Source organism: Myxocyprinus asiaticus, chromosome 31 (genome assembly GCF_019703515.2).
Source record: "Myxocyprinus asiaticus isolate MX2 ecotype Aquarium Trade chromosome 31, UBuf_Myxa_2, whole genome shotgun sequence".
Lineage (NCBI taxonomy): Eukaryota > Metazoa > Chordata > Actinopteri > Cypriniformes > Catostomidae > Myxocyprinus > Myxocyprinus asiaticus.
The window spans coordinates 25,039,712-25,061,295 of record NC_059374.1 but is presented as its reverse complement, the minus strand read 5'-3'; the positions used below and the strand labels follow the sequence as shown (position 1 = coordinate 25,061,295).

Genomic DNA, 21,584 nt, shown 5'->3' with positions numbered 1-21,584 from the left:
TACATCAAAGGGCAATGGTTACATGCTACGCCATTCATTATGAAAGCAAATCTAAGCTGCTCTAAATTAATAATTAATAATTAAATAAATTAATTTTATAATTAATTTTATTTATTTATCACACATTATACATTTGCACATATACAGTGAAATTCTTCTCTTTTTTTTTTTCACATATCCCAGCTAAGCTGGGGTCAGAGTGCAGGGTCAGCCATGATACAGCGCCCCTGGAGCAGATAGGGTCAAGGGCCTTGCTCAAGGGCCCAACAGTGGCATCTTGGCGGTGCTGGGGCTTGAACCCCCGACCTTCTGATCAGTAACCCAGAGCCTTAACTGCTGAGCCACCACTGCCCCTACATCAGAATAGCTTCTGTTGATGTGTTATTTTTTCACTTTGAGCAATTTATGTGTGTTAAAGTAAGTTGTTTTGTAGCAAAGAAGATAAATGTGTGCAGTAACCATACAGTATGTAAACATGAAGTGTTGTTGTACAGTACACAGTACCACCCATCTTTTCATACACACAGTGATCCAATGACTTACAGTATGTGTAAAAAGCTAATTCTTTCTGTAAGAAATGAATGGTGCACATCTAGCAATATCCACCCAGCAAAAACACTTCAGATAAAGCTTAAAAAATTATTCTAATGTTAACCTGAAAGCTTTGTATGCAGATTGTAACATAATGGTTAGCTGTGTATTCCAGTCAGTACTGACAGTTCCTCCGAGGGTCAGCCAGAGCTCTGACATCCTCTCTGCCCTGTGGCCTAAACTGCAGCCATCTTATCTCAAATGAATCCACACGGTACTGAGGGTTGAGTTGTGGAGATGGATGACAATGCAGTGTTAATTAACCAAACCTTAACTTCATTAAGACACAGAATCTTAATTGGGGATGTCCCGATACCATTTTTTTTTTTTTTTGAACGAGTACTAGTATCTATACTTTTTTTTTTAGTACTCACCGATACTGAGTCCGATACCTGTTTTTTTCTTCTGAACTCAATATCAGCAGTTTATTAAAATTTTATCATCAAAATTGTGTTTAAATAAATAAATTAATTTAAGTTTAAACTCCAAAAAAGAAGGTTTGTGCTATGTAGGGAATAATATTCTGAGTAAAATACAGTTTGTTTGACATCTTTAGGTGAATCGGCCAAAGAGTTTAATGGATTTATATGGATAAAAAATACCAAGTTGAAACTCCCAAAAAGAAGGCTTGTGCTATGTAGAGAATGATATTTATTTATTTATTTATTTATTTTTTATAAAGATAGTTTGATATCTTTAGGTCAAACGGTCATCGAGTTTAATGGTTTTATATGGATAAAAATTCATAATAAAAAATACCAAGATGAAACTCCAAAAAGGAAGGCTTGTGCTATGTAGAGAATAATATTCTGAGTAAAATACAGTTGGTTTGACATCTTTAGGTGAAACGGCCAAAGAGTTTAATGGATTTGTATGGATAAATTTTTTTTTTTTTTTATAAAAGATACCAAATTGAAACTCTGAAAAGAAGGCTTGTGCTATGTAGAAAATAATATTCTGACTGTTTTGAAGTTGTTTTGACATATTTAGGTCAAACGGTCTTCGAGTTTAATGGTTTTATAGGGATATCAAATTCAATTTAAAAAATACCAAGTTGAAACTCTGAAAAGAATGCTTGTGCTATGTAGAAAATAATATTCTGAGCTTTTTGAAGTTTGTTTGACATCTTTAGGTCAAATAAAATTTTCATTTAGATTTCTTTATTTTTTATAAAACATATCAAATGTGTATTCCACAAACTGAGTCTTGTGTCATAAAAGGGATTTAAAAACAAAACAAAATTTTTATAAAGAGTATTTAAAAATTGGTGTGATTTCCTAACTTCAAATAGTTAAATTGTTTAATGGATTTATAGAGCTAATAAACTTGTTATGAAAAAAAAATCCTGTTTTGAAATTTAAGCCGTGTGGTATACTAAGGACATCTGTTTATGTACAGTATGTCTCAATTGTTTTTTGCTTCTTTATTTGAACAATGCAGAGCGTTCAATGGGTTTCATTTAGAATATCAAACGAATGTCAACCATAAAACTAACTTTACCGCAGTCACCAACCCAGATATGATCATCTATGCCCGGGTTGACTTTCTGGAGCTACGACAAGCTATCCGGAAAATATCAGCATTGCCGCTTCTGGATCTAATCCCCGAGCGTCTGTAATGGAAATGCATTTGGAGGAAAAGTGGATCAAGAGGAGGAATTAGAAACAGGCTGAGGAGACAAGGAAATAAGCTCCCATTACATGCTTTTTCTCTGTCAAATGTGCACTCACTACGAAACAGAATGGACGAACTCTCTGTGCTGATCAAAACTGACTCTGACTACCGGAATACAAGCATGTTCTGTTTCACTGAAACGTGGATGTTTGAGAACATTACAGTGAATTTAGATGGATTTACATTCATACGTTTTGACCGGGACATTGAAAAAACAGGAAAATCAATTGGGGGAGGGCTTTGTATTGCCGTAAATGATAAGTGGGCAACCAATTTTACAGTTCAAGAGACCGATTGCTCATGGCATCACAAAATTATTACTGTGTTGTTCCGTACTCACTATTTACCTCACAAGTTCACACAATTGACTATGATTCTTGACTATGTTCCTGGCCCTGACAGTGCGCTCGCAGCTAAACGGATACAACAGCGCTGTCTACAGAGCAGCTGATCAGCCTGTTTTTCTGCTTGGGGATTTCAATAGTTATGAAGTCACTACGCTACTCCCACAGTTGGAGCAGTATGTCACATCTCCAACGCGATTGGACAGAACGCTGGACTTGTGTTTTGGAAAAATACCCGGTGCATATGTCTCTAAGCCCCACCCTCCCCTTGGTTTCTCAGACCATAATATAGTATTACTGCCAAAATACAGACAAAAATTTAAAACACATAAGATTCATTAAAAAAACCATCCAGGTTTGGAATAATGACTCTGTTGAAACACTGAGGGGGTGTTTTGAGCTCACTGATTGGGAGAAGTTCTTCAAGAGTAGTGAGGGTGACCTGAACATACTCAATGACTCCATCTGCTCGAATATGTCATTCTGCACTGGCAGTGTTATTCCGACTAAATAGGTCAGACTTTATCCGAATAACAAGCCCTGGGTCACCAGAGAGTTGAAACACTGTTTCAACCTAAAAAAAAAAATGGCATTTATACAGAGAGACAAGAAAACGGGTTAATGAACTGAAAAGGGAGCTGAAGCACAAAACCAAGCTGGCCAAGCTCCGATATAAAAATAAGATGGAGGAGAGGTTCACAAAGAGAAATACGAGAGAGGCGTGGTAGGGTGTTAACACCATAATGGGCAGTGCTCCGGAACCAGCCCAGGAACATTGCCCAGATCCCACCTCCTTCGCAGAGCAGCTAAACACCTTCTACGGCAGGTTTAACGGGACTTACCTCATGGAGGATTGGACTCTGACCAACACCAGCTACGCCACTGCACCAATGAGTGTGGAGGAGCGGAATGTCGTTTCCATCCTCTACAAGTTACATCCAAGGAAAGCTCCTGGATCGGATGGGCTTAAGTGCCGCATACTGAAGGAGTATGCGGCTCAGCTGGGTGGTGTGGTGGCATAGCTGTTACAGAATGCCAGCTTTGTCCCCAGGGCATGGAAGGAGACAACCATCATCCCTGTTCCTAAAAAGCCCCATGCTAAAGCTATGATCGATTTTAGGCCTATGACACTTACCTCCATCCTCTGCAAATGCATGGAGAGGTTGGTAGCTGGGGAGCTTATCACTGTGGTAAGCGAGAGTCTGGACCCACTCCAGTTTGCCTATAAGGTGAAACGAGGAGTGGAGGATTCCAGCTTAACACTTTTGGATACATTGGCTAGGCACCTCAACACTCCAAACTCATATGTCAAGATTTTATTTTCTGACTTTTCATCTGCTTTTTTTTACAGTAAACATAAACACACTCCTGCACTGTCTCTAAGGATTACAAGTCAATGCAACACTTGTTTTATGGATCAAGGACCTCATAAAAAACAGACCACAACATGTCAGAGTGAACGGTTTTAAATCCAGTAACATTGTTTTAAATACTGGGGTATTTAGGGTTGTGTCTTGTCAACCATTCTTTTCTCCATATAGACAAATTAAATCACATGCAATAGCAATGGACTGTCACTTTTTAAATATGGTGATGATATGGCCTTGGTGGCCCGCCTCACTGATGAGCGCTCTTTGTCCACATACAGGCAGTATGTGGACACAATGGTTCTCAGGTTCCAGGAAAGCTACCTGGAACTGAACATCAGCAAGACCAAAGAGCTGTGTTGTGGGGGCGAAGAGCACCTGACGCCTCACACCCTCTCTCTGGATCACTCAGGCTTATAGGGCAGGTGGTGGAACAGGTAGAGAATTATAAGTACCTGGACACTGAGATCGACCACCGCCTGTCCTTCCCACAACATGCAGACGGGGTCTACAAAAAGGCCAAACACGTTTTATAGAATCCTAGCCCACAATCCCTCCTCCAATACCAAGTTTAATTCTTTCTCCCATAATCTCTTGAGAGAAGTTGAAGCTCTGTCCCTCAGACTTTGAATTAGCAGGGAGTAATACACTGATGCCTCATGACCTTTTCCAAAAGCAGTAATCGCCACTTCTAGAGTATCTGCCGCTTTAGGGGGGTGTATGCTACTCCCAAAAATAGTACAGAGTAGGTGGCGCAGTTTTAAATACCTAAAGAATTGAGACCTGGGAATCCCAAAATGTTGAACCATATTTTCAAAGGATCTCAACACTCCACTCTCATATAGGTCACTGAGCACATTTATCTCCCTCACAGTCCACTTGTAACAGGTGAGGTTAAAATGGGAAAGGAGGAGGCGGGAACCGGACGAACTATCAAAGTAATATTTTAATAAAAACTTAAAAGACACAAACATAAACACACACACGGCAGCTGCGTGTGGCTCACTTTCTCTTGCACTGCTGCATCCGGCTTGTCTTTATCCCTCTCCTCGGCTGACACGTACTATCAAACTCTCTCACGCGCATTATCAAACTCTCTCACATGCACACTATCATACTCTCTCACACGCACACTATCATACTCTCTCACGCACACACTATCGCACATTATCAAACTCTCACACGCACTATCACACTCTCTCACACGCACCGTCGTACTCTCTCACGCACACTATCATACTATCTCTCGCGCACCATCAAACTCTCACGCGCACGTCAAACTCTCTCACGCGCGCACTATCACACTCACGCGCGCACTATCACACTCTCTCACGCGCACACTATCATACTCTCACGCGCACACTATCATACTCTCACGCGCGCACCGTCATGCTCTCTCACGCGCGCACCGTCATGCTCTCTCACGCGCGCACCGTCATGCTCTCTCACGCGCGCACCGTCATGCTCTCTCACGCGCGCACCGTCATGCTCTCTCACGCGCGCACCGTCATGCTCTCTCACGCGCACACTATCATACTCTCTCACGCGCACACTATCATACTCTCTCACGCGCACCGTCATACTCTCTCATACGCACTATCAAACTTTCTCTTACGCGCACTATCATACTCTCTCACACGCACACCATCATACTCTCTCACACACATTATCAAACTCTCTCACACGCACACTATCATACTCATGCACTATCAAACTCTCTCATGCGCACTATCATACTCTCTCACACGCACTATCATACTCTCTCACGCGCACTATCATACTCTCTCACACGCACACTATCATACTCTCTCACACGCACTATCAAACTTTCTCTTACACGCAACTCTCTCACTATCATACATACTATCATATCATATAGAGAATTGTCTGTTGAAGACAATGTCTAATCACCAAATTAAAGGGATAGTTTCAAATCAGTATGACTTTCTTTCCTCTGTGGAACACAATAGGAGATATTTAATAAAATGTCCAAGATGCTCTGTCTTTGGTCAAGATTCACTTTCACTGTCTTTATTTTCTGTACAATGAAAGTGAATTGTGATCAGGTACAAAGCAGCTTCAACATTTAGTTAAATATCTCCTATTGTGTTACACAGATGAAAGTAAGTCATATGGGTATATAATGACGTGTGTGAGTAAATGACAGAATTTTCATTTTTGCATGAACTATCCCTTTAATGCTAATATATTATGTGTTTTTTAAATGTGGAAACACATTTAATGAGCAGGCATTCTTTCCTTCTTTTCTAGGTGATATACAACTCTTTTGGTGGCACGTCAAAAGGGTTGCACTTCAACTACCTGATAGTTGGGCTGGTTCTATTAACAAGAGGACGTGATGAAGAGAAAGCCAAATGTAAGTGTAGAGGGGCTTTGACTACAGTGCACACATCTGCTCCTAAAACAGCTGCCCACTCAGCCAATATTCAGCATTTTTACGGCATAAATGTACAGTACCTTGCATATTATTGCTTTGTTTTGCAATGTAATTAAATTCTCTACCTGTTTGTTTCATAATTTCTGTACATTAAGCTGTGTAGATTATTCACTCTATTTTTAGTTGCTTAATTCTCAGAAGTTCAAGTTTAGCATTGGCTATAAATGGCCTTTGTCGGCCTTACTTGTGAGTGTTTTGCTTTTGTTTTTTCACAGTGCATGTCACAGCAGATACCCTACTTATTTCATTACAAACAGCAATCTAGGAAACAAGCACACTTCAGGCTCGGCATATTCAATAATCTTGTTATTTAACTTTGTGCAGTCCACCTTATACTTGGTCACTTGTGATGGAGCGTATTGCTATCTGTATTGGTGTGCATATTCCATTAATGCTTGGTTGTATAAATTTGTCTCTATAAAATGAATATAAATTGATCGACTATTCTTACGCTAAATGCAAACATAACAAAATTCAATTCCGTGATGATACTAATCATCGAATCTACTAATTTGCTGCGCGTGATGTGGCACATCAAATCTAAAAACAATAATAGGAGAATAAAATTGCTTCAACTTTTGTGGTTAAAAGGCACATGTGGACTTCGTGAAGGCTTCTAAACTTCCATATGCTGTCATAGATTAGTTTGGGAGGAGTACGTTTACATATGTGGCCTGAACAAGCAGATGTATTTACACTTCAAAACACCTCTGAAATTATTAGATTGCTATCAGTCCCAAATGTATCTTCGAGGGCATTTACTTTTGGTCTTTTCATGATCAGATAGCTATCAGTAAAACCTAGGGCTGTCAATTGATTAAAATTTGTAATCAAATTAATTACATGGTATGCCGATTAATTAATCGTTTTAATCGCATACATAAATATTTGCTGAGAAAGGCCCTAAAATAACAATAATTCAATATATAATGATTAAATAATTATAATTATATTAAAATAATTAAAAATAATAATATAAATGATAAATGATATAATTCAGATGAAATTAAACGAAATTAAATTAAAACGTATTACATCATTTTGGCAGACAAAGCATTGATAAGACCATACAAAAAGTGGCTTTGGAAGCCAATATATTGTTTATTTCCATATTATTGAACATAAGCAATCATTGGCCAACAGTCCACAGCAATCCATTTTGCAATTTAATTTTTCATTTTTTCTGAGATAGATTTATTATAAGGGCTTTTCTGTAAAAAGGAGTCGTCAATGTAAACATTCGCCAGACGGACTCTTTTGGAGCGTCTCGCTTTGGTTGTGTTGCTTCTTAAACACAGCGTTTTTAAGTCACTGTGTCGAGTTAAACATGGTCTGAAACTTTATCCCTGCATTTGGAATTGCGCTCTGACCTGCTGTGTTTGAACGCAAGAACGCCTTCTCATCTTGTGCTGTCGCTAGTGTCAAGCAAGCCTTGTGTGGTTTGTTGTCTACTCTGTACAGCTGCGTGTTGCCTATACAGCTGGAGTTTTACATCCTGCTTATTTGGACCAACTTTATATTAGGTGTCTTTAACTATTATGTACTTAAGCATTTGATACCATGAGCTTATTATGTACATACGTGTTGTTGCATTGTACTTACGTACATTTAAAGTGCCTGCATGTAATTACATCTGTAGTTACACTGTTAACCTTACCCGTAATCCTAAACCTAACCTTACCCCAACCCTTACCCTAAACCCTAACTGCTAATCCTAACCCTACCTGTATCTCAAACTCAGTAGCAGCAAATGTGAATTTTTTGAGAATTTTTCAGAACAATATGTAGTTACACAATAAACACATTGTATTTTATGTATTTTAATGTTAGTAAATAGTAGTTAAAGACATCTAACTGAAGTGGGACAGAATATACTTCATTACGGTTCGGGTCATAATAAATCATGTTAATATTTTTAACGCATTATTTTTAATATAATAATCACACTGAATTGACACATTAAATCAACAGCCATAGTAAATGCATGTGTAAATACCCCGAGATAAAAAAAAACAAAACAAACTGTTTCTCCCAGCCGCATACATACTCCACTTCTCCGCAGGTTCACAGTCTGAGATTACCTGTAGATGTACTGTCTGTGCTTGTGCATCACTCTCTCTCCGTTACATTGTCTCACTAGTCTCTGACAGCCATGATTGATCTGAGGTTGCAAGACGCATTGCCTGCTAGACTGATAAGAAGTGTGTGTGTGTGTGTGTGTGTGTGTGTGTATGAATATTAACCAGCATGTACTCTGTATCCACAGACATCTTTAGCTTGTTCGCCTGTGATTCGGGCACCTATATCGTCCGGGAGGATGTGGAGAACATGCTGCATTCAGTGGACGGGGAAGTCCCTCCCTCTCTTAGGAAATGCTTCACAGAGGTCAGTGCAGGAAAACTCACCTGTGTGATTCACCTCAGTCTCACCTGTTTGTCAATAATGACTTCTCAGACTTACCGTCAGGTCATCCATTCACAGTGAGTGGTCAAGAGAGGGGAGGCATACTTATTAAACGACTGACAGGAAATGAATACGCTTTTTCAGTGATGACCAGGAGGTTTATACAATGTCATCAAAAAGAAGCATTTAGCAGTTGCAAATCTTAGCAATTTAGAAACAGCAAGCTAGGTTCTTTAAATGCAGAATGCTAAACTAACTTACTTGGTGATTGAAAGGGGTATTAGAGAGAAAGTAGAGCATTGTATTACTGGAATAATTTTTCTAGAGAATTTTCACTCTGATAAATGTAATACAGGCCTTTTTAATCCTCTCTCTGTTAGGCCTGTTAACATGTAGTCCATTGGTTTGGCAAAAGCTATAAATACAGTATCTTTTGAACTTTTTGACCTGAGAGTTTCATCTGTGTTATAGCCCCGCTCTAATAATAAGCTTAAATGTTAACAGTGCAAATGTTGCAGCCAAAAATGTCAATTAATACGACTTTGATATACATTCCCTCCTATTTCCCTATTAGCTCTTCTTTTCTGCAGCATCACTTCTTGATTTAGAGGAAAGCCACCCAAGGCAGCGCCTCTAAGACTTATCTCTTCACCCAACCCACTCACACAAATGTATCTGCACACAACAGACTTCAGTTCACTTTAATAATGAGAATGTTTCCCCTTTAATGAACTGAGGAAGCAACTAACAGGCAATGCATTTCTTCACTTCTCTTTTGTCATGGGTTCATCAGAAAATATTGTTTTATATTTTTTCTGTCTCTTTCTGTCCAGGGTGAGAAGGTGAATTATGATAAGTTTAAGAGCTGGCTCCTGCAGAATAAAGAGGCTTTCACATTCTCCCGCTGGCTACTGTCAGGCGGTGTGTGTGTCACCTTGACCGATGACAGTGACACACCCACCTTCTACCAAACCCTGGCAGGTGTCACACACTGTAAGTGTCACAGTACTCTCTGAATACTCAATAAATAAACTCCCAATGCTCTCTCAATACTCTCTCTATTCTCTCTATACTTTCTCAAAACTCCCTTGATACCCTCCCAATACTCTTTCAATACTCTCTCTGTTCTCTCTTGCCATATGAATTCTCTGTCAATCCTTTCTAAATATTTTCTCAATACTCCCTTGATACCCTCCCAATACTCTCTCCATATTCTATGAATACTCTTTCAAACCTTCCTCAACTCTCTCAGTACTCCCTTGATAACTCCCAACTCTTATTACTCCCATATTCTCTGAATATTCTAAATCCCCTTTTTGTACTCTCTGAGGTCATGGTCATCTTTGCATTGTACTCTGAACTGGGAAAATGGAGATGTTCAAAAACTAAGACATATTTGTTGTCATGTGAAGCTGTCATGTGATCCATTCAATGCAAAATATTCAAGATGGTGGCCCATGTTGTAGCGGCGTTGTTGGGCCTGCTTTTCACTTTGATAGCGTTGTTAAAGATAAATTTGACTTTTTACAACCTTCACATTGCGTTCTTTCAAAGGGAGTTTAATCAGAATTGCTGTCCGGTGTTGGAACAAGAGGATAATTGCATTTCAAACCGTACATGGAAATGAGGAAGGGCCACGCTTCTTGCGGGGGTGGGGGTGCATACACAGTGAGGGGATTTAAGCATTTTCAGATGTTTCAGTGTGGACGAGAAACTTTTGGAAAATATTTATAATGGCACTGTGGACGGAGAGTGTTTTAAAAATGAAAATGCCATTTTCAGATTTATCTGGACTAATGTGGACATAGTCTGAATACTCCCTTTGTGCAAGCCTAGTACTCTTGCCATATTTTTTGAATACTCTCAATATTTCCTCTATACTCTCTGAATAGTCCCTCCATGCTTTCTGTATGTTCTCTAAGTATATTATATTCTTTATATTCTCTAATATATTCCCATTATACTTAAATATTGTTATAATTTGTAAACAAATAATAATAATTATAATAGTACATTATTATTATTGACTTTTAGAATTTTTAAATACAACAGTAATATATTTCAATCGTGCACCTTTAACTTTAAAACCCGCTGGTTTTATTTTGACATTCTGAACTCTCCAGGAAGTCCTGTAAGTGTGTCTGTTTGTAGGCAAGTTTACAGTAGTTTAATTCGCTTCTTTTTCAAATTCTGGTAAAATGCACCTCCGGCACCATTCTTAATGCATATTATAAGTGAACCGATCTATTGAGCATCTACATCTGAGATGTTGTTCGTGAGTAGTGCTCAAATGTTGTGCAATGCATGAAGGCTTAAAATAGCCGCGAGTGTGTATGTAAACAGAGCAGCGCCATTCAATAACACGCTGGTGCTGCACGCGCATATGATATATTTACTTATTAAACACAGCCTTTTGTGATTCACAGAGCTATCACACATCTTCAAATGGCTTTGAATAAAATGCACGAGTCATATGAACTACTTCATTGGTGTTTTTATGGTTCTTTTATGACATTTTTGGAGCTCGACAGGAACGAACATGATTAACACACAGTATCGGATTTGGATCGGGCTTGTCGGACCGATACCCTAAAACGTCAGTATCGGATCGGTGCACCCCTACTCTCAATTATCTCAGGGCTCGACATAAACGCTTGAGAGAAAGAAAATTTTACTTGCACGACCAGACAAGTAGCCCGATTAAAACTAACCGGCTATTTTTGTGATATAGCCTAGGCCTGTGTTATTTATTACAAATTGAATTGTCTTATACTGTTGAACATAATCCAGAGCACATAATGTCATAATTTGCTAGCAATCTAGTAATAGCTGTGCGTTGTTTGACTGAATGTCGGCTTTTATGTGCGTGTGCTCCAAGAACGCTCGTGGTAATGCAGATATGCGCCTGAACGGTCAAAAACATTTCAAAATTCTGCCAAAATACCCATCTTGGTGAGGTATTCATATAAACACAGTGAGTTATGTCTAAATGAATGTAAACAGTGGAGAAAAAGCTGATTTGTATCAAAATGTCATACTTGTAAATGTAACCTAATAGACCTGCTGCTGTCTAGTGTGTCATTAATATTAATAAAAAAAAACATAAGAAAATGAGAAAACCACTCAATACTCCGGAAGGAATTGCATTGCAAATGGAATCTTAAAGGTTACCATTTAAATTTTACCTGAGAGATTGTGTGTCGCTGAAGCTGACAATAAAGTTTTTGCTGCAGGTTTGTGGACAATTGTATGTCTCGTTCCATCCACTTCTCTCTCCCCCCTGACATACAAGAGGCATCAGCAAATCAGTTAGCCTTCCCTCCACTGGCAGAGAATCATCTGTGTGAGATAATGGCGAGTGACTGACAACACTTCCCACTCAGTGAACACACACTTACACACAATCGGCGCTCCTGCAGCTTTCACAGTCACCTAGCTATTAAAACCAGACTGAAACAGTGGAGGAAATGGCTGCGTTCGCTCTCCTCTCATTTGCGCTCAGAGACCCCAGGCTTGCACAGTGACAAAATATCTGAGCACTGACATTGTCTCGTGGAGACAATGATTTATTTAGGTGGTGAAGATCTCCCACCCGCTTAGTCAGTTAATGATTTTGCTGGCATGAAATAGTAATGTGGGAAGCCTGTAATGTATTCAGGATTGGATGTGGTGCATTGCTTATTTGACCCCTATTCACAAGTGACCATGCTGTGACTACCATGATTTTGTCTTAATTTATTGGGTGTTTTTTGCCCATTTTTAACAGTTTCTAGAAGTGTTTTTTTTTTAATACAGTGGCAAGAAAATGTATGTGAACCCTTTGGAATTAGCAGGTTTTCTGCATGAATTAGTCATAAAATGACAATTCAGTTATAATCTTTCATGTCTTTACTGAACAAATCCCATTAAACATTCACAGTTCTGTCTAAAAATAAGTGAACCCATGGATTTAATAACTGATCTATCCTTTTTTGGCAGCAATAACCTCAACCAAGTGTTTCTGGTAGCTGTAGATTAAACCTGCACAATGTTCAGAGGGAATTTTGGACCATTCTTCCTTACAGAACTGCTTTAGCTCAGCCATATTCTTAGGATATTTGAGTGGCTCTCTTGAGGTCATTCCACAGCATCTCTATTGGGTTAAGGTCTGGGCTCTGACTGGGCCACTCCAAAAGTTGGATTTTCTTTTTTTTAAACCATTCTGTAATGGATTTACTTAGTTTAGGGTCATTGTTCTGCTGCATCACCCAACTTCTACTGAGCTTCAGCTGGCTCTCAGCCACCTTGACATTATCCTTTAGGACATCTTGATAAACTTAGGAATTCATTTTTCCCTCGATGATGGCAAAGCAGTCCAGGCCCCGAAGCAGCAAAGCAGCCCCAAATCATGATGCTCCCTCCACTGTACTTCACCGTTGGGATAATATTAAAATTGTTGTATGCGGTGCCCTTTTTATGCTGTATGTAGTGCTGTGTGTTCTTCCCAAACAATTCAACCTTAGTTTCATCAGGCCACAAGATATTTTCCCAGTAACGTTGTGGATTGTCAGCGTGGTCTTTGGCAAACTTCAGGTGCGCAGCAATGTTTTTGCTACCTTTGTGATGTCCTGCCATGGACACCATGCCTGTTTAATGTTTTCCGTGTAGTAGACTCATGATCAGATGTTAACAATATGTTCCAATGATTCCTTCAAGTTTTTAGCTGTCACTCTAGGGGTCTTTTTTACCTCACTGAGCATTCTTTGGTGTGGCCTTTTAGTCATCTTGGCTGGATGGCCACTTCTAGGGAGAGTAGCTACGGTATTAAATCATCTCCATTTGTAGACAGTTTGTCTAATTGTGGACAGATAAATATCTAAGCTCTTCAAGATAACTTTTTTACCCTTTCCAGTTTATGCAAAGCAACATTCTTGATAGTAGGTCTTCTAAGATCTCTCTTTTGCAAGGCATGGCCACGTTAGATAGATGCTTCTTGTGAATAGCAAACTCAAAATGTTTGATTGCGTTTTATAAGTCAAAGTAGCTTTAACCCACACCTCCAATATTGTTTCAATAATTGGATGCCAGGTTTGCCAACTCTTGACTCAGCTCTAATTAGCTTTTGTTGACGTCATTAGCCTAGGGGTTCATGTACTTTTTCCTACCTACACTGTGAATGTCTGATGTATTCAGATATTATCGGCCGATATTAGCCTTTCACCAATATATTGGTATCGGCATATATTTTACCTATATGCGCCGATAAGAAAACTTTTTTTCAGAACATATAATGCAGAAAACAATGCTTTAGAATTGGTGTCATAGTGTAGTTTGTCCAGCAGAGCGCACTCCGTTTCTATTATTTACAGAGCTGACTCTGAGCTGAGGGTGGCACTACAGACAGGGCAGAGTTAAACGGTGCGGATTTGAGTGGTCTCTTTTCCTTAAATTGCTAACTAGTTTGTGAAATACATACTGGAAAGTTAATAAAAAATGACCCCATCATTTTATATAACTAATATTACGTAACCCTGTCCCTGACAACCATGTCATTCATGTTTATCACATCTGTTTGCTGTTAGCCAGCTATAGTTTGTCAGTGCAGTAAGTAATATAGCAGATTGAAAGGTAAACATCAGAGCATCTTTTTGCAGTTCAGCAGACAACAGTGCAGTGGTGGATTGTGTGTGGTGAGTGTTGATTTCACGCTTTGCTGTTACCTAGTTGGTGAGACACAATGCTGGAAAGTAAATAAAGTCCATCTTTTACTCTCCATGGCAACAAGCTTATAGCTAACTAGCTAATCACATAGCTACTTTCATTGTCAGCTTAGCGGAAGCTAATGAGTAAACATGTATTCACCAAACTGTTTTGTTCAGGATTCACAGTTTGGTACCCCCTTCAACCGAACAATTCCAGTCGTTGCATTTACAAAGTGTAATATTTAAAAGTCTGGTTTTCCAGACATTAAAATAGGATGCGTAATAAAAGTAGATTTAATAAAGTATATTTTCCCTGTGTAAATAATAATATATAGGAACTGTATCTAAAATAATGAGGGGTGATAAATACTAATACAACAGGCTGGAAAAATAGACATTTATTCATTTTATTATCCTGTATATATATTTTGAATGTGTTGAAACTTGACACCCAGCGACGCACACTACAAACTGCACTGTTAGAACGGTTTCATGCTGAAGAGCCACTTAAAAGTTTTTTTTCTCTCTCTCTTATAAATGTAAACGAGTGTAAATGCCAACACCATCATATATTTCGAAAGGACTGATGCCTGTCAACCAAAACATGAGTTCATTGATGTCATTAAATATCATTCTGCTTTTTTATTCCATAAGTTACTCCTGGTCAGAGGCTGCCGTAAATATTTAGTTTATACGTAGGGTTACGTCCTACTTAAATGTAATGGTGCAACGCTCAGATATTTAGTAGAGTGTAAATTGTGCCCATTTGCGTCACAACTAAGTTGTAACGTACGTATAGCTGGTGCAACCGGCCCCTGATGTTTATTTAGCTGTTTATTTTATTTTTATTTATTCTTTATTTTAATGGTGGGCAATTGACTGATACTAAACATACAGTACTGATTTTTATTTTATTTTATTTTATTTATTCTTTATTTAAATGGTCAGCAATTGACTTATACTAAATATACAGTACTGATTTTTATTTTATTTATTCTTTATTTTAATGGTGGGAAATTGACTGATACTAAACATACAGTACTGAATTATATTTGATTTATTCTTTATTTAAATGGTCAGCAATTGACTTATACTAACAGTACTGATGTTTATTTAGCTATTTATTGTATTTTTATTTATTCTTTATTTAAATGGTCAGCAATTGACACTAAATATACAGTACTGATTTTTATTTAATTTTATTCTTTATTTAAATGGTCAGCAATTGACTTATACTAACAGTACTGATGTTTAGCTATTTATTGTATTTTTATTTATTCTTTATTTTAATGGTGGGCAATTGACTGATACTAAACATACAGTACTGATTTTTATTTTATTTTATTTTATTTATTCTTTATTTTAATGGTCAGCAATTGACATACTATATATACAGTACTTATTTTTATTTTATTTTATTTATTCTTTATTTTAATGGTGGGCAATTGACTGATACTAAACATACAGTACTGATTTTTATTTAATTTTATTTATTCTTTATTTAAATGGTCAGCAATTGACATACTAACAGTACTGTTGTTTATTAAGCTATTTATTGTATTTTTATTTATTCTTTATTTTCTCAGTATTCATTTCTAGAATTTGTTGACAATGTATAATAATCGGTGAAACAATTTGTTTAAAAACAAAATCGGTGAAAAATCCACATAGAAAAGGTCTGTTTTCATTCCAGCACAAAAATGAACTATATTGGTTACCATATTGGTAATCGGTGAATTTTCCCTCTCTAAAATCGGTATCGGCCTCAAAAATCCCATATCGGTCTGGTTCTGGTATTCAGTATGTACAAGAACAATATAGTAATTTGTGTGTTATTAGATAAAACAGATTGTTTTTGTTCATGATTGTAACTTAGATGATCAAACCAGATTTTAAGACTCATAAATGCAGGTAATTCCAAAGGGTTCACATACTTTTTCTTGCCACTGTATATTATTGTGGCATTAAAGACCCCATGAAATCAAAGTTAGAGTTTTATGACTCTTAGTCAATGTCTTTTAGCCATCTATATGCTAGTGTACTCCTAAGATTTGACAAAATGATTTTTTAGCAAATATAAGCATTTCAAATGTACCATATCCTCTGGGAAAATGGGCCAAAAGTATTGATGACATATCTTGCATTCTCTCATTTTTGAATGATACTAGGCAGTAACAAAGCAATATTGACAGGCCTGTAATGTATGTGATTTAAAACAGTAGCCAGTAGATTGTTTAAAACGGCATACACAGCAGTAGTTTGTCTTTGTCATTAATCCATTGATTGTATATTATTTGAATGGTCAGTTTATGAGCCCATCTGAGTATTTGTATGACCATGATCAGTTCTGTCTATTGCATATTCCTCCATAATAGAATAAATGCACAGAGCTTGGCTTGATTCACTTCACTGTGGTCACCGTCTATGCATTTACATCCTCAGACAATCTACAGTCTCTTTGTGTGGAAAACAAGAGGATGTAGGAAAATACTAAAGGAAACCAATTATCCAGATAGATCAATAAAATTAAAATAGGTTTGCTATGACAATCAAGGACAGTTTAAAAAAAAAAAAAAAAAAAACCTGAGCTGTGTCTCCGTCTGTGGCCAATCAGAGAAGCTACCTGAGCAACACACGTAATCTGCGGCCCTCTCCAGATTATCGTTTTAGGGCAGTGAGAGGGTTGTGTGTGCGCTTTTTGTGTGAGGCAGTCATGATCTGTGTGATCTATGTATGTGTATGTGATTTTATGAGTTCATGTATCTTCTGGAATATGCTCAGTATCAACACCAGGCCCAGTGCTAGCAGGCAAGAGGGCTGTCAGAAAGGACAAAGTGTTGACTTGACAATAATCTGTTTGAAAGTAAGGGAATCGGATTGGATACAGAGATGGAAAGTAACAGCATTTTGCCAATGTAATGGTAGCTCGCGTGGAGTTTGCTATGGTGCACGCCATATCTAACAACCAGCACTGTGACATATGCATTGGAATATGATATGGTTCTTCTGTTGCCACTCTGATAGAATTGCTCCTCTAGGTGAGTAGTAGCATTTTAGATGGGTAGCTGATGAATAACAAATTTCCACATATTAGAACATTAGTAAAGGTATCAAAAATATGAAATAACACAAATGGGAGTGTAGGAATTTTGTAGTGACCAAAAATGTTTACACCAATCAAAACTGTCTTAGGCTATATTTTAGCTTATTCAGAGTAGCCACCAGGGTTGCTTTTTAAACAATATAGAAGTTCTTGTATATTCTGGACACTTGGCCGCTTTTCCTTCACTGTCTGGCCCAAATTTTAGTTTTGTAAAAAAAATAAAAATAAAATAAAACATATATAAGCACAATATACTTTCAAACATTTAAGCATATGTCTTTATATCAAAAAGTTGGATCATGAGAAATATACAGTCACATGTATACAAACTTTGACTGGTAGTGTAAAAGGGAAAATTTATATTTTAGGTGTAGTAACTGGTCACCATTTTCAGTTACCTTTTAGCTTTTTGCAGTTCACTTTAAAAGTCATACGGTGTGAAAATTACAAATATTCCATAAAGTCTCTCAATTAATCTCAATTAATATGAGGTCATAATTTTTTTTCCATAATAGTCGGTGAAGAATTAGGAATTGTTGTTTACAGAAATATTCTGGGTTCAGTACACTCATATTGCAATTCACTCAACAGCATTTGTGGCATAATGTTGATTACCAAAAATACATTTACATTTAGTCATTTAGCAGACATTTTTATCCAAAAGACTTGTAAATTGTATAAATGAGGAACCTAACCAGCAGTTTGTCATACTATAATCTTGACTGGTCCCTTGTTTATCTAAAAAAAAAAAAAAAAAGCACAAATCACAGTTACAGTAAGGCACTTACAAAGGGGTCATTAATGTTAAAATACACATTGTTTCAAGTATAGCCACAAAATGTAAACATTACATGTATTAACATGAATTTAGTGTGATAAAATTGCTTACTACCCTATCCAATAATTCCAAAATTACAACTTGCCATGACGCAATACTGTAAACCCTTCAAGAGATTTTATTACACTAAAATCAAGTATCATTTTTATGTCTCATGGCTGTACTTTTGAAACAATGTGTATTTTAGCATTTATGGACTGGCCCCATTCACTTCTATTGTAAGAACCTTTATTGTTACCGCAGTTTATGCTTCTCCTTTTTTTTAATTAAAAAAGTCATATATTTTTTTTGGTAATCAACATTATGCTTCAAATGCTGTCGATTGAGCTTAACTTGAATTGAACCCGGAGTACGCCTTTAAAAGGGTCTTGACATGCCTTTTTATCATTTTTATTTGTTCCTTTAAATTCACTTATAATATTAGTAAAGGTTGTTTTGTTTTTTGTTTTTTTTTTCACAAAAACAGTCATATATTTGTAAAACAATCATTTTCTGCCTTCATTCTGATTAGGTCAACAAATGATCAAGATTAAGGAAAATGTAAATCCTCATGTCATGACCCTTTTAAAATAGTTTAAGATGAAGTATAGCATGTCACACTGCAGCTACTCAGGTAAAGAATTTTGAAACTGCTTTTTTGTTTTCCCCAGGAGAGATTTTCAGGTGAGCAGCTCTGTTATCTGACAAGCATTGTTTTCTTCAGAACAGCAAATAAATGTTGTATTCCCACTGGTATTTGAATGATGAGGACTTTTCAATATTTGATATGCCATCAAAGAACAGATCTTTCCTCAAGAGATATTTGTTTGTAGCTGTTGTTTGTACTACTGAATACAAAAGTGTGTCTCACAGCAGACCTGTAATTTCTGCTCTGTCATGGGCAAAATGCGCTCTGTGCCATCCCTGCATCCGAAATCGCATGCTGTCAGAGTAAGTACTGTATTTGATGAAGGACACACCTTTCGGCCAGTAAAACAATATGTTTTTTAGGTGTGCATGCGAGTAGTATGAATAGATTCCGGACATACTTCATCCTGGGACCTGGGTATTGACCTGTGACCCAAATATGTGACATAATAACAATAACTGCTAAAATAATTTACTCTGGTTTTCTTAAACAAGTACCATTTAAGAACAAGGAACAACTTTCTTGGTATACAGTATATAGCACTTAGTTAAAAAGAGCCGTCCGAATCGTGGCTCACTGCCGTTGTTTTAAATCCAGTGTTTTTGAACATGACATCTTCTCAGCCCATGAAGGCTTGAGAGGCCTACAGTGTCATGCTAGCCTAAGAAACAATGGCTGTCCTCACCACGATGCATTGCAATGCAAGGTGATATCATAGGTATCATGAACTGCTCATGGTGCTTCAATTAAAGGGATAGTTCACCCAAAAATGAATTAATTTACTCACCCTCATGTTGTTCTGTGGAACACAAAAGGATTTAAGCAGAATGTTATGGTCTGACAGCCTTAGTCACCATTCACATTCATTGCACCGTTTTTCCATTCAATAAAAGTTACTCTGCCTAATATCTCCTTTTCTGTTAGACGGAAAAAGTAATATTGGTGTGGAACAACATGACGGTGAGTAAATAATGACAGAATTGTCATTTTTAGGTGAAGCATGCCTTTAAGGATGCTGCAAATATTCAGGATGAACAATGGCTCGTTTGCCGATCCATACCGTGCATAATAAGTTTTATAGATTAGCTGTCACTGGACAATGCATAAACGATGGATAACACTCAAGCAGATATTGAGTTTCCTCCAACAATGACTAACTGCTAAACCATCATTGTTCTCATTAATAATAACTTTGCTCTGAATAATGATAATCCTTCATCACAAAATTAAATAGGTGCAGCACTGCAATGGGACTTCCAACCATGGGAATATTTGTTGTGAAATGTAATTTGACTGTGTGCTAAATACATATTGGATATGAAATGTTTATTATAACTAGTGTTTCTTTGTTTTATCATGGATTTCCACTCTCATTTGCCTCTAAAATTACACTGAATCATTGATCGTGAGCAGTGACGGGTGGATTTTTATACCCCTATAGATCCCCAGTCTCCACTCTGCCCCCTAGACAGCAGACATGCTCTCACAGAGCACTATGGGAAATAATGACTATCGACCCACACCAATCAGACTCCCAATCGTCTGTCAAACCACAGAAGTTTATCTGCTGCTCATGTCCAACATAGTAGAGGAGTTTCTGTATATCTATAGGACAATCCAGTGTCTGTTCATTAAGATACGATTTATTCCTGTCCACAGAAACCACTAGAACATTCTTTTGTATTGACCAGTTTGTTTATTTATTTTTGTAGTGCATTCTTCTAAAATGTAGTGTTCTTGAGTAACAGAGAGGGGTTGGTCTGAAATGAACATCAGGCTAAACAAAAGATCAGATTTGTATTCCTGTGTTTTGACACTTGCCTTATGTGTGACATGTCACATGGGAGAGGTAAACAAGATCCTATTAGTCTAAGTTAGAGATTATGGCAAAGAAAGAGTAGTCGTCCTCGGGCCTCTTAACCTACCCCAACCCTGACACCATATATAGTCCAGTCTCTCAGTTCATTCGGGTTGACTCATGCTTTTACCTAGTAGGATTAATTGTTATGTAATCACTCATAATAAATGTAATTCATCTAACAGGATCCCATGTCAGTCACTACAGCCCACTATGTGATTTTTAATGTCAAAATATTTAGTTTAAAGTCACAATTTATTAGTGTTTTCAAACAGATACAGTATATTAGACATTAAGTATGGAATCAGGGTGGACTAAATCAAATGATTGGCATCAAAATATGTTTAATTGTATTGAATACCATATAGTAAACACACAGGGGTCATATTTGACCCACATTTGGAAATTACGGGTAGTGATGCCAACTCACCTTTTAATTAAAAAAAATTACAACATAACCCCCTGGCTGAGGGATTGGTGAATATTCTTGCTTTATTGATTTTACTACTGAAACACAAAAAACTTAAACCAAAGATTCAAATTGCACTTAAAACAAAACGAAAGAGCAATTAAAATAACAAAGTGATAAAAAAAAATCGTACATAACCACCCTTCCATTAGTATCCACAAGTATCCATC

The 21,584-nt window shown here is 37.3% G+C and overlaps 1 protein-coding gene across 4 annotated transcripts in view; it reads left to right on the top strand.

Annotated features, from left to right (window-relative positions):
- LOC127422412 (ubiquitin carboxyl-terminal hydrolase 32-like) overlaps nucleotides 1–21,584 on the top strand; it is a 93,893-nt gene that overhangs the window by 36,259 nt on the left and 36,050 nt on the right. For all 4 annotated transcript variants that reach the window (XM_051665919.1, XM_051665917.1, XM_051665918.1 and 1 more), the window contains exons 3-5: nucleotides 6,248–6,353; nucleotides 8,701–8,819; nucleotides 9,671–9,830. In XM_051665919.1, coding sequence (XP_051521879.1) covers nucleotides 6,248–6,353; nucleotides 8,701–8,819; nucleotides 9,671–9,830 — 385 coding nt within the window. The remainder of the gene's footprint in view (nucleotides 1–6,247; nucleotides 6,354–8,700; nucleotides 8,820–9,670; nucleotides 9,831–21,584) is intronic.